Below are 12,360 nucleotides of genomic sequence, written 5' to 3' on the forward strand. Positions count from 1 at the left end.
TTTTTATTTTATTTTTAAATCTAGATTAGGCTACACATTTACCCAAATTATACGCCTGTTTAACCGAAGCTAATTTGGGTGGGTTTCTCCCATCATCCCCAATGTCACTTCTCAGTGTTTTACAGCCCTGACGAGAACGTCGGTCTCATCGGCTGTGAACCGCTCCTGGCGTGCGCTGGCAAATCCGTCGTTATAATAGCGATCTGCCATGGAACAAGCGCGCCTGCTCTTAAAGGGAATGTGAGAGGACGCTCTGATTGGTTTATTTCACGTTACGCCCAAACCACACCTATGAATAGTGAAGCTACTTCAGACCAACCCCTTTTAGATTTTCGTCGGGCGCAAGAGTCATTTATCCCGCCGGGAAAATAGCAACAGCGCCGGGATCCGCCCACAAAGTTACTTGCGCTTTGACACTTGCGTTTCAGATCGTTAAAATAGGGCCCCTTGTCTCACACTTACTGTACAGAACTTCTGTTATAGACAGATAGCAGGGTGAGGCCTAAATGAACATTTTGTTAACTTTTTCAATTACTCGTTTTTAAATACCTATGGTGAATATTTATTTGTATTATAGTAATTGTCAATGGTTTATTTTGTAGAAAGTTTCTGTGAAACAACAGCATATAAAAAGATCAGCCTACAATTGCATCCCACAAGTGACAGTAAATAAATATTGATTGTAAACAAGTATTTTTCACAACGATAAAAATCAGAGGCAACATTTGAGATAGACAAACATTCAAGTGAATAGGTGTGTTTGTATATGGATGCACTAATAATACAATTATGGACAATACCAATAAGCCGATCATAAAAATATGTATAGCCAATATTGGATAAATAGCTGATATTAACATTCTGTACTGTTTGTCATAAAATAAAAAAACAGTCATCACATATTATGTAAATGCCAAAATGGGGGTTGTCTGGTAAGGGGTTAATGTACTTGCAGTATTTTTACTTTTGATAAAGTCTTATAAATCACTCCATATATCAAAAGTTAGCATGATGCCCTACCATCATAGGATGGATCATTTGTCTTTAAACAAGTTTTCCACATGTCTGCTTATTTATGAAATACTATGCTTTATGAAGGCATTATGAAATACTATGTGTTTGCATGTTTGGCAATTGTTTAATTTGTGAGCTGGATTTTGTGAGACCCCTAGTTGACCATCAATGCTCTGTGACTCCTGCAGGCCACAGGTCCCTAAGGAGTGCAGACGGCCAGTGGAGGATCCAGAGATGCTAAGCACCGCTTGCTCCCGTGAATGCAAGAACGGCCACTGTACACCCACTGGCAAATGCTGCTGCAGTGCTGGATGGGAGGGCCCCTTCTGCTTACGAGGTACAGAGCCAATCAGAGCTCTTTTTTGAATTCAAAGTTGCATAAACCTCCAACCTCTTTCAACATTTTTTCAACTTATTTCTGCTTCTGCTTGTCATTCGCAGCCAAATGCGAACCCGCCTGTCGTAACGGTGGGGTCTGCGTGGAGCCCAACAAGTGTCTCTGCAAGGAAGGATTCTCCGGCGGTCAGTGCGAGAAAGGAGAGCGGGGAACACGAGGGGACGGTGAGAAAGACAGCATCCTGGAGCACATCATTGACATGACGTCATACCTGCTGGACCTCACCAGTTATATTGTATAAAAAGCAGGGCAGGATGATAATGCGCTCTTCACCGGTTGGCAGACTGAACGTTACGGAGGCCTTTCAGAGTTTGCCTTCAGGACACCATCCCCAATCTCCAACTGCCCCTCACCTGATCCTCATTTCCCACCACTGTTCGTTTTCATGAGCCACAGCCTTTGATCTTCATGCTCCCCTACACCATCTGCACTCTCGCCCCTATGCACAAATACACAGGTAAAACAATAACAGGGTGGCCAATGGAACCTCAATGCGCATAGCTGAAGGGGTCGCATGTTGGAGGTACCACGCAGGGTTCTCCGGTTTTTACTGCTGGTATGGTGTGTAAAGTCGGGTCCACTTTAAAGTCAAGTGCCCCTGCAAGAGGACTCACAAAGCACTGGAAGCCCCACATGAGACCAACTCGGATGTTCGGTCCAACCCCAACATGGGCACCAATAAGTCTCCGTACTACAGGACAAATTGGGATTTTAGGGAGTCAACAGCGCTCATTTAGTAAAGTCAAATGGACAGTCTAGCAAACTGAACTGTACCATAAAGAAAATCACTGCCATGGATTCACAGGTTGTTTAAATAAGGGAGGGGAAGTAGCTGTCAGTACAGCCACAAAACCACACAACAGACTTAGTCTTATCCAGCAGGTCTGTGTATAACTGGATAATCATTTTGATGGGACATGATGCCAGTTTACATGCAGTTTAGAAAATGGATCAGCTAAAATGTCATCCATCTTCTTGACATAATTGCTGAAACGATCAATGAAGATCCTGCAAAGTCAAAACTGAATATTGGTTGTATCTCATTGATGTTTCATTTAGATGAAAACTAAAGTGAAATGTAAATCTTTAAGAATGTTCGGACAGTCACTTTTATTACATTAATTTAATAATTAAGATGACTGTTTTGCGGAGAAACTAACCTAAAGAGGTAACTGCTCTGGTTAAAGTTGCAGTATCAGCTATACTATTTTCCTATAGTTGTTCATGACCATGCACGCTGCTTTCATTGCAAATTGTATATCTTATAATATTTTAAAATGTTCATATATCTTGTTTCTGTGAGATATCAAGCACAGAATCTTTTTTCTTTTCTTCATATGGAAAACCCTCGTAAGGTGTTTTTAGCAAATACTACAGTTTTTGTCTCACTTAAAAAAAAAAACAGGTTATTTGACGATCACAATGGGAATCTTCATTTAATGTTCTCCTTTTTTTTTTAGAAACACCAAACCATATTCAGTTTTGTCATAAGGGGAACAAGACTGGTGACTGGTGTACATTTCATATAGTACCGTACTGAGATAAGTACTTTTTAGATTTGCCATTGTTTTAATAAAGGAGGGTTTATTTTTTTAAGGAATAATATATGGGAGAGGAGCAGTTTTGCATTAAGCCTGTAAAATCATTTTACGCAATTTACTTACAAATACTTACACAGTTCCGTTGAAGATACAACTTCCATAAATCTAATTTAAATCTATAACATTGTTCTCTTGCTATCAAGAGTGCTTTGACAAAACAAAAATTAAAGATAGATCTTTCCCTCTGACTATGTGATGATTCTCTAGCTATAATTTTAGAGGCAAATTTTTTTTAGTCAATCTGCTCATGACTGAATAGAAGAGAATGTTATATATGCTATATGATGTCATCAAGACCTCATAGTATCCATCTAAAACTGGTTATTTTTTAGAAAGTAGTAGTTGTTGTTGGTTGAGCTCTATCCAGTCGATGAACTAGCAAATTCACAACAACTCGAGTAGAAATTGTCCTATACTTCATAATTTTTCCTCATCAGATCAGCTGTTTTATTTACCGAATAACTAATATGACTGAAACTAGACTAATATGAGACCACTAGAACATTATGTTCAGGTTTAGACTCATTTGTAACCAGTGAGGTCATGAATATTAACTATGTTTCATTGAGCCCTTTTTTGATGTGATTCTTCTCATTGAAGGTTTGCAGCCCCATCTAAAATAGTCAGGTGTATTCGCTGTTTATAGTATAATCACTTATTTTTCCCAAAGACAAGTATAATTAACAACAATCCCTGCCTGTTTATTACATTATATTCGGTACATTTTAGCATTCTTTGTTGCAGTACATGTAAGGAGTCCAAGCTGTAAATCTACTCTATAATTTTAGCACTTAATGTGAAACCTGCATTGGAGCTGCTGGGAAGGTGTCATGTGAATAGAGTAACCCTGTTTCTTTTATTATTTAAGTAGTTACGCCTTAAAGTTATTTAAGTTGTCTACAGTTTTTACTGTTGTATGTGAAGAAATATGGTCATTTATTGTAAATAACTAGGTTTATCTTGGGTTCTTCTCAGAAATATCAATATGTTTATTAAAAATGTATAGCATGTTTGAGAACTTAATGAACGACTCCTTTACTTTTTGTCTCTCCAAAATTTGATCGATTTTATCTAAATATCTGATTTGGGTGGTTTTTCATAAACATTGTACTACATGAATCTATAGTATATCAGCTGATAGTATCTGTAGGGTGTATGCAGTTTTACACACATGCATATTCTTTGTTTTCTCCTGCAAAACTAAATAAAAAAGGCAATATTTCCCAGTTAATACAAGCTATCAGAGTGTGCGCGTGCACATCTGGTATCAGTAGTAGTACTGGGAAGTGTCTCATTTCTTGTGTCACTATCCAAATGTCTATTTTCTTCTATCATCAAGGTACAGTGAACAGAACTGAGAGATTGCCAAAGAGGTCAACATTTCCCAGTGTTCATCCAGTGTAGAATGTCAATCACTTATATGTCTCCTTCAATACGTATGACGCGCAGATGAAAGTAACTTATTTAAATGAGGGTGTTGTATGGTATGCCCACAAAACAAAACAATTTCTTTAAAAATGCCTGTTCAGTGCTGTCTTCTGCAAAGCTTTATGGGAAACTTCAGAAACAGAGCAGTACATGTTGAGTGTAGGTTGATAGCATTATTAAATTCCATCTCCAAACATCAATCAGGTTGAGTGGTCGTTATAATAATGAATGAGGACCACCCACATCACCATAGTCACCCCCAATGTATTTAGAGTAACGCAATACTAAGTTGTCTGTGCCTTGTTCGGAGCCAATCAAAATTGTGTTGGGGGAGGCGGGCCGATAGGGGTGTATTTGAGTTTATATACTATCTGTGGCATGAATCATTACTTTTCATTTGGAATGGTTTTCTTTCTCTTCCCCAAAGGGCCTTTGCCTGGCTATATTTCATAAACAGTGTAACCCGGCACTCAGCATAAACATGACGAGTCTGTATACTAAATATTTGCAAAACTCTGATGGTTGGAAAACTCGCTTATAATATCATATACACAGAATAAAGACTTATCGGGCAGATAATGGGTTTAGATAAGAGAATGACAAGAGATAGGGACATAATACTTTATCTATATTGTATTTGTTGATATATATATTGATGAACTTCCAGGAACACCATACTTAATCTATTAAACAGAACATCAACATCTACTTTTATCGCACCCGTGTTTTAGCAGAGTATTCTATTACCTCCTATATTTATGTGACTGAGTCAGTTAGGACTACTGCTGAAGTGTGTGTGGTCATGACTGAGGAAGTCTGAGTCCCTCAGAGCCTCACTGATGAAGCTATGGATCAAAATGCACCCTCAAAATTAGGGCAAACATGCATCAGTGGTCTCCCTTGAGCCACCTCCTTAAAGGGATAGTTCACACAAAAATGAAAATGCTGTCAATTACTTGCAATGAATTGCTTTCTTCTGTGGAACACAATAGCAGATATTTGAAGAATTGTTTTTGTCTGTACAGAGGAAGTCAATGGGGTCCAAAATGTCAAGCACCAAAGAGCACATCAATTTAGCGTAAAAGTAATCCATACAACTCCAGTAGTGTAATCCAAGTTTTTCCCATGATACAATCACTTTGTATGATGAACAGAGGGAAATTTAAGTGGTGATTTACTGCCAAATCAAAACCTTTGTCGGGGAAGTCATTTAAATTTTTTGACAGGAATCAAAATGAGGCTGTGAGGGATAGAAGTACAGTGTGTTCAATGGAGGGTACCGTCGTTTAACAACATAATGATTATTCAGCTGACGAAATGTCTTTCAGTAGACATAAACTTGTGAAAATGACGTGATCTATCACTCACAGCCTTGTTTTCATCCATGATAAATTAAATATGGCACCTAACATGACTAAGGTCTATATGGTGAACATAGATACAAATCAAACATCTCTGGTTCTTGAGGGATGAAGTCATGATGTTATATCACATGATCAAGTGACTGTATCACTTCAGAAAACTTCGAATTTAAACCACTAGAGTTGTTTGGATAACTTTTAAGCAACCTTTATGTCCTTTTTAGATCTTGACATTTTTGGACCCCAATGACTTTTATTGTATGGAGAAAACAGCTGAAACATTCTTCAAATCATTTATTTTGTGTTCAGCAGAAGAAATAAAATAATTTGAGTTTGGAATTACATGATGTTGAGTAAATTATGACAGAATTGTTTTGATGAGCTATCCCCATTAAACTTCACAAAAATACATCAGCACACAAGGTAGTGATATACGCCAACAGGTCCATGTTATCTTCCAGGTTTTACCTCTGCTAGTAGAACTAACCTCTCTTTGTCAAGCGCTCTAGCACATTGCATATGGCAGATTAGCTTAAAAGAGAAACTCTCTCCAAGGCCTTGGATCTCCACTCCTGACTCGCATCCATGAAATGATGCAATTATTGTTCCTACTGGGGCCCAATCTGTCATGTAAACACACACACAGCCCCATCCAAGGACAAGGACTGTAGAGTGGCAGGAGGAGACAGGTAGATGTCAGGATGAGAGAATGATAGAAAGATTTCGGTTTGCATGCCAATCTGGTGTTTGCGTGGGGTATTTTAGACGTAGGATAAAATAAACACAAGGATAAAGAAACATGGGTGAGTGTGTGTGGCACTACACTCATGCAATGAGACACTTTGTCTTTTTTGTCCATCTTCCTGTACCGCGATCCTTAGTGGGGCTTAGTAAACAATTGGTATCAACAGAATGGGACCACCCAGATAAAAGTTTCCATGTTAAGGCATTTTTTCAAACTGTGGCCGCAAATTTTCCCAAACACATTAAAACAAGCTAGGCAAATGTTTTATGATGGTACTTGCGTAGCGTATTGTTATATTAACCTGTGCAAACGGTCATTTATCTTGGCAAACGTGCTGTTTCTGTGCTTCAGATCTGTGAGGCTCCTTGAGCTTACCTAACTAAAAAGTCAACAGGCTACATCAAAAGCCACAGTCCAGCTTTCTGCTGTATGATCAAAGGAGATGGATAGGCTTTAGCTTAAAGATGTGCACTAAAGACCTTGCAAGGTCATCTGTAAAAGTGGATAAGGAAATTCTCCTGATCTTTACATATTATGGCATCAGTGAAGTGATAAAAATGTAATGTAAGACCAGCAAAGAATTTCATTGTGTTTCCAACACTTCTTTCCAATATACTAACTGTTGGTGTTTCCCCCACTGAAAGCTGGTGAATTATATTATTAACCGCTGCAGAACTCTGGTCAGGGAGTCGGAATCATCAGATAGAGTTTAGCCGTTTATTGCACAAGAGTGACCATGTACACATATTAGGCTGCATAGATTAGGTCAGCTGGAACCAGAGACAGTTCCTTTAACACAGGATATACTCATTACATCATAAGAAGAATGGCATCTATGCTAATGTTAGTCTTTCTGTTTATTCCGAGGTTTACAGAAGTAAGCCGGATCCGGGCCGTATCCAGATCAGATGGTGGACCTGCGCCTGGGCCCATCCACAACGGCAACGCATCCCTGAAGTGCCAGCCTAATCAGTCCTGTGAAGGCCTCATCGACACGACAGCCATCGGCACTGATCTGACTATGACTTCCAACCAGATGGAAAAAGATAAATACTCTGAATGTTCTGATCCAATCTGACTTCTGACCTGTAATGCTGCCCAAATCATAATCATACACTGTTCGTTTGTTGGGCAGAGGAGAACTGGCCCTCCGACTGAGCATGGTTTCTCCCAAGGTTTTTTTCTTCTTTCTGTCACCTGATGGGAGTTTTGGTTCCTTGCCACTGTTGCCTAGGCTTTTGGCTTGCTTAGTTGGGAACATTTAATATTTAACAATATTATTGATCTGCCTTACTTAAGGTGGACGATGACGCAATTTTATTCTAGAAACAAACTTTGTTGTATTATTTTCATGTTATCACTGTGAAGCGTCGATTCGCGGTCGGTTAGGGCCGCCGGCGATGAAGATAGATAGATAGTGGGTGCAGTGAGAGAGTATAGGAATGGGAAGTTAGGAGTGCAGTCGCTATTGTGCTGAATGCTGATGCTATTGAATTGCAAGAGGCCGGCTGGACTTTGCCCTTTTGAAACGGACTTAAGGTGGGATTTCCCCTTTTGTGACTGAGACTGTCAGACGTCAACGTGAGTGAGTGAGTGAGTGCTGAAGTGACGACACACCGCGATGACACACCGCTCACATTTCCATACACTGAACGGTGTGGAATAGACTATAGACTGAACACGGAATTACGCATGACATCACCGTTTCCACAAATTTTTTATTTTGTAGTTTACACGTAGACAATAACGGTATTGTAACAATGTATGTTGTTATGGGAAGAAGGAGGCGGGAATCGGCGGACATTCAAATATTTTAATAAACCAATACAAAAACGAAAGTATAAGCCAGCAGCCCCTCGCGGACAACTGCTGGCCACATAAAACAGAAGCAAAACATAACATAAAATAAAATCAGGCCTGTCCTCTCTCCATCTCCACTGTCGTCAACCCTCCTTTTATGCTTCCACTCCTCCGTGAGAGATACGAGACTGGTGCGTCGCTCAGGTGTCATTCATCATTAATCATGCCACCGGTCTTGCACCACTATATCACGTCCCTCGACCTCGTCCTGCTCGCCACAGGTATCATTTTCAAAAACGTACACTTTGAAACCTGTTTTTAAAAGTTTGCAATTTCAGGCCCCTAAAACGCCGCTGCTGTGTAAATGAATGGCTAAAACATTAAACGTTTTAGTTGAAAACGGGGTCTTGTAAACGGCTCTCTACTCACCCTCATGTCATTTCTAACCTGACTTTATTTGATTTTATTCCAATAATAAGTCTTAAAATGTAGAAACAACCAGTAAATTGACTTAAAAGCTCAGGAATAAATAATAAACATTTTTAAGACATCATTTTATTATTGCTCCAGACTTATAATGATTAGTCACATTACATTTATGGCTAATAATCTTCAATGCAGGTACTTATGTTCACCAAGACTGCATTTATTTGATAAAAAATACACTAAAGATTGTGAAAATACAATAAGATTGTGGCGAGCAGGACAAGGGCCGTGGGAGAACGGTGAGAGGCCTGTGGCGTGATTGCTGATGAGCGCCACCTGTGCGACGCACCAGTCTTGTATCACTCACTGAGGAGCGGAAGCATAAAAGGAGGAGCGATGACGGTGAAGGACAAGAGAGGACCAGGCCTAGACATTTATGTTATGTTTTTTATGTGGTCTTTTATTCAATTTCTATGTGGTCTTTTATAAGATCTTTTATACAATCTTAATGTTTGCCGGTTCCCGCCTCCTTCTCATAACAACACACCTTTACTACACTGGTGCCGAAACCCGGGAGGAAGGAGGAACGCGTTGCCAAAGTGCCCTCGCCGCTGTGGGCAATCCACGGTGCCATCAAGCAGGGCTGAGCGGAGTTTATTGCCATGGGCACTCAAGGCGGTGTGCTGGAGTGAGTTGCTGGGGGGGGCAGTCAAACTCGATGCCGGCCGCCTGGGTTCTGGAGGGGCGGCTGCCGTCGGTGAGGGAGTGGAGTTGCCGCAGCCGTTCGCTGTGGGCTGGAGCCTGCTGCCGTCCGCCATGATGGGGAGAATAAGGGAACAGGGGACTCCAGCCAACTGCCCGTACCCGGAGGAGCCGTCGCCATCCACCAGGGCTATCCAGCTCCACCGCCAGGCACCACGGAGAAGATCACCCAGCTGGTGGAGGACCAGATGGCAGTGCGTTGTGGGAGAGCATTCTCAGGTGTATCCCCTGGCCTGCGAGAGGGCGATGGGGGTAAGGGGCATATGGGGGTACACACGTGTGGGATCTTCGGTTTCCGCAACCCTCTCCTCTGTGGACGGCGTGGCGGAAGGGCTATGAGTCGTTGCCGCCCCACGAAGAGGCCGTGGCCGCTCATCTGTGCCCGAACACAGCTGCTAGCTGGCGAGCTAGAGCTATTCACCCGAACAAACCCTGCCGAACCACTTCAGCCCTCGCTGGACGCGCGTATTCCGCCTCCGGTCCGCCTGCGTCGGCCCTCCACACGATGTCCGTGCTGCAGGTCTACCAGGCCAAACTCCTCCAATCCATGGATGAGGCTGGCCCGGACCCCGAGGCCTTCCACGATCTCCGTAGCGCCACGGACCTAGCCTTGCGTGCTACCAAGGCTACAGCACAGGCCATCGGGAGGAACATGGCGAGCTTGGTCGTGCTCGAGCGCCACCTCTGGCTTAATCTCACCGAGATTCTCACCAAGATTAAGGACACGGACAAGACGAGGTTCCTCGACGCCCCAGTATCCAGCTCCGGCCTCTTTCGGCCCTGCGGTGAAGGGGTTCTCTGAGAGGTACACAGAGGCACAGAAGGCGTCCCAGGCCATGCAACACTTTTTGCCGAAGCACTCGAGCTCAGCGTCTAGCAAACCCAAGCCAGCACCGTCTTTGACCCTTCCGGCCAAGCCAGCGAAGCAGGTCTTTCAGTCCTTTCAGTCTTTCTGATATCCACCGCCAGCCGCGTTCGGCAAAACGATTCCCGACGCCCCGGTGCCAGGGTCCGCGTCCCAGCATTGTAATCGATGCTGTGCCGCCGAAGTCGTCCTAGCACCAAAGGTAAAGAGAGAGGGCTCGTGTCTCACGCTAGCCGGACCACCCTCGAAAAAACCTGCAAAACCTACCACAGCTCCCTGTTCAGTTCAGGCGGCTGGGGATTTTATTATTGTAAACAGGCCCGCAACAGTGAGCGCGTGCGTCTCTACAAACAAACAATAAAGCACAAAAAGAGTATGTTTCACAATCACAGCTCACAGGTTTACGGTCCCCCTCCACCAGGTGGCCCCTTCCCTGATGTAACACTGAATTCCCCTCAGGCGAAAGCTTGTACAGTCAGTCCAACACTCAGTATGTGCACAAATCACAATATAAGGGTATTATTAGGTCCCCATATGTTAGGCGACCCATCCCAATCAGTGTGTCGAACCCTAGCCACACGGGTGCTGGCCTGGCAAGCCATCCCCGATGTGTCGAGTTGGGTCATAAAGATATATAAAGTGAGGCTACTCGCTCTAATTCACTCACAGACCCCCAAAGTTTCAGGCGGTTATCGAGACTTCAGTGAGAAGAAGCGTGGGTCACATGCTTCGCGCCGAAGTGCAGAATTTATTAGCAAAAGGTGCGAAAGAGTTAATCCCTCCTGCACTAAAACACTCGGGTTTCTACAGCCGATATTTTCTAATCCAGAAAAAAGACTGCGGTCTCAGACCCATACTACACTTGAGACATTTGAAAAAGGCTCTCATGAGACGGCCTTTCAAAATGTTGACTACCAAACACATCCTTGCTTAAAGGGACAATAAGTAACTTATTATGTATTTTATTATCTAAAATCAATATTTTTATTCAAAAATATGTCCTCAATGGTGTACAAATACCTCGGCCAATTATCTGACTTATCCTTATAAATGAAGAATTAATTATCTTTATATACATGGGACGGGTAGGTCCACGGAGGCTTCCATGTAGTTCCGCCATCTTGCAAAACTATAATAGCAGAGAGGGACAAAAAGTACTAAGCCAACGTGTTTCCACAACGCGTTTTCGTTCAGAGCCAGCCAGTCACGTGACGTGACTGAAACCAGCAGAAACGCAGGTGCAGAGCAGTGAGAGGAGCTTGAAACTGCACCGGCAAGTTTAAAAGTCTGGATTGCATTGTTATTATGGACCAGACATATGCCGCGCCACAGGAGAAGAAAACATCGTCGCCAAAAAAAGAACGTAAAAGGAAACGTGACCGTAGATTACAGAAAACCAGAGTTAATGTCGGGGTAGCTTTTTCCAGGTGGAAAAAGCTAATGCTGGAGAAATATTTTAAAAGAGACGCTGAAGTGGCCTGTTTTCTTCTCGACAGGTAAGTCAGTGTTACAATCTTAATTACAATTTTGGTTGTTATTATATAGATAGACGAACATTTATAGTTAAAAGTTAAACAGGCTATTTGATGAATAGCAGCTATTGAGTAACGTTAAAATTAGGGATGGGAATCGAGAACCGATTCTTCTTCAGAACCGGTGCCCAGTGAATCAATTCCTTGGAACCGTTAGCATGCCTGCGTATCGATTCCGCGTATCGGTTCCGCTCGTTGCAAATGTGTCATGACGTCACACACGCGCTGCGTTGTTTTGATTCAGAACGCGGCAAACATGGCAGAGGCAGAAGTTCGACGCAGAAGTGAGGCCTTTAACGGGACGCCATGTTGCCAACGGGACCAGCCATCGCGTGCCGTCTCACACACATTCACTCGCACACATACATACGCACTCACTGCACACACACAAACGCACATGTTCACTCACACACACACACGCGCGCACAT

At 42.5% G+C, this 12,360-nt stretch overlaps 1 protein-coding gene and 1 long non-coding RNA gene across 2 annotated transcripts in view; one reads left to right on the plus strand and one right to left on the minus strand.

Moving 5' to 3' along the window:
* The window catches only part of hhip (hedgehog interacting protein), a 38,831-nt gene extending 34,510 nt beyond the window's left edge, over window positions 1-4,321 (plus strand). The window contains exons 12-13 of the mRNA XM_079615066.1: window positions 1,203-1,351; window positions 1,456-4,321. Of these exons, the coding sequence (XP_079471192.1) occupies window positions 1,203-1,351; window positions 1,456-1,652 (346 nt within the window). The 3' untranslated portion in view covers window positions 1,653-4,321. The remainder of the gene's footprint in view (window positions 1-1,202; window positions 1,352-1,455) is intronic.
* The window catches only part of LOC306999943, an 82,923-nt gene that overhangs the window by 27,401 nt on the left and 43,162 nt on the right, over window positions 1-12,360 (minus strand). The window lies entirely within an intron of this gene.

This window comes from Phoxinus phoxinus (genome assembly GCF_949152265.1).
Source record: "Phoxinus phoxinus genome assembly, chromosome: 6".
NCBI lineage: Eukaryota > Metazoa > Chordata > Actinopteri > Cypriniformes > Leuciscidae > Phoxinus > Phoxinus phoxinus.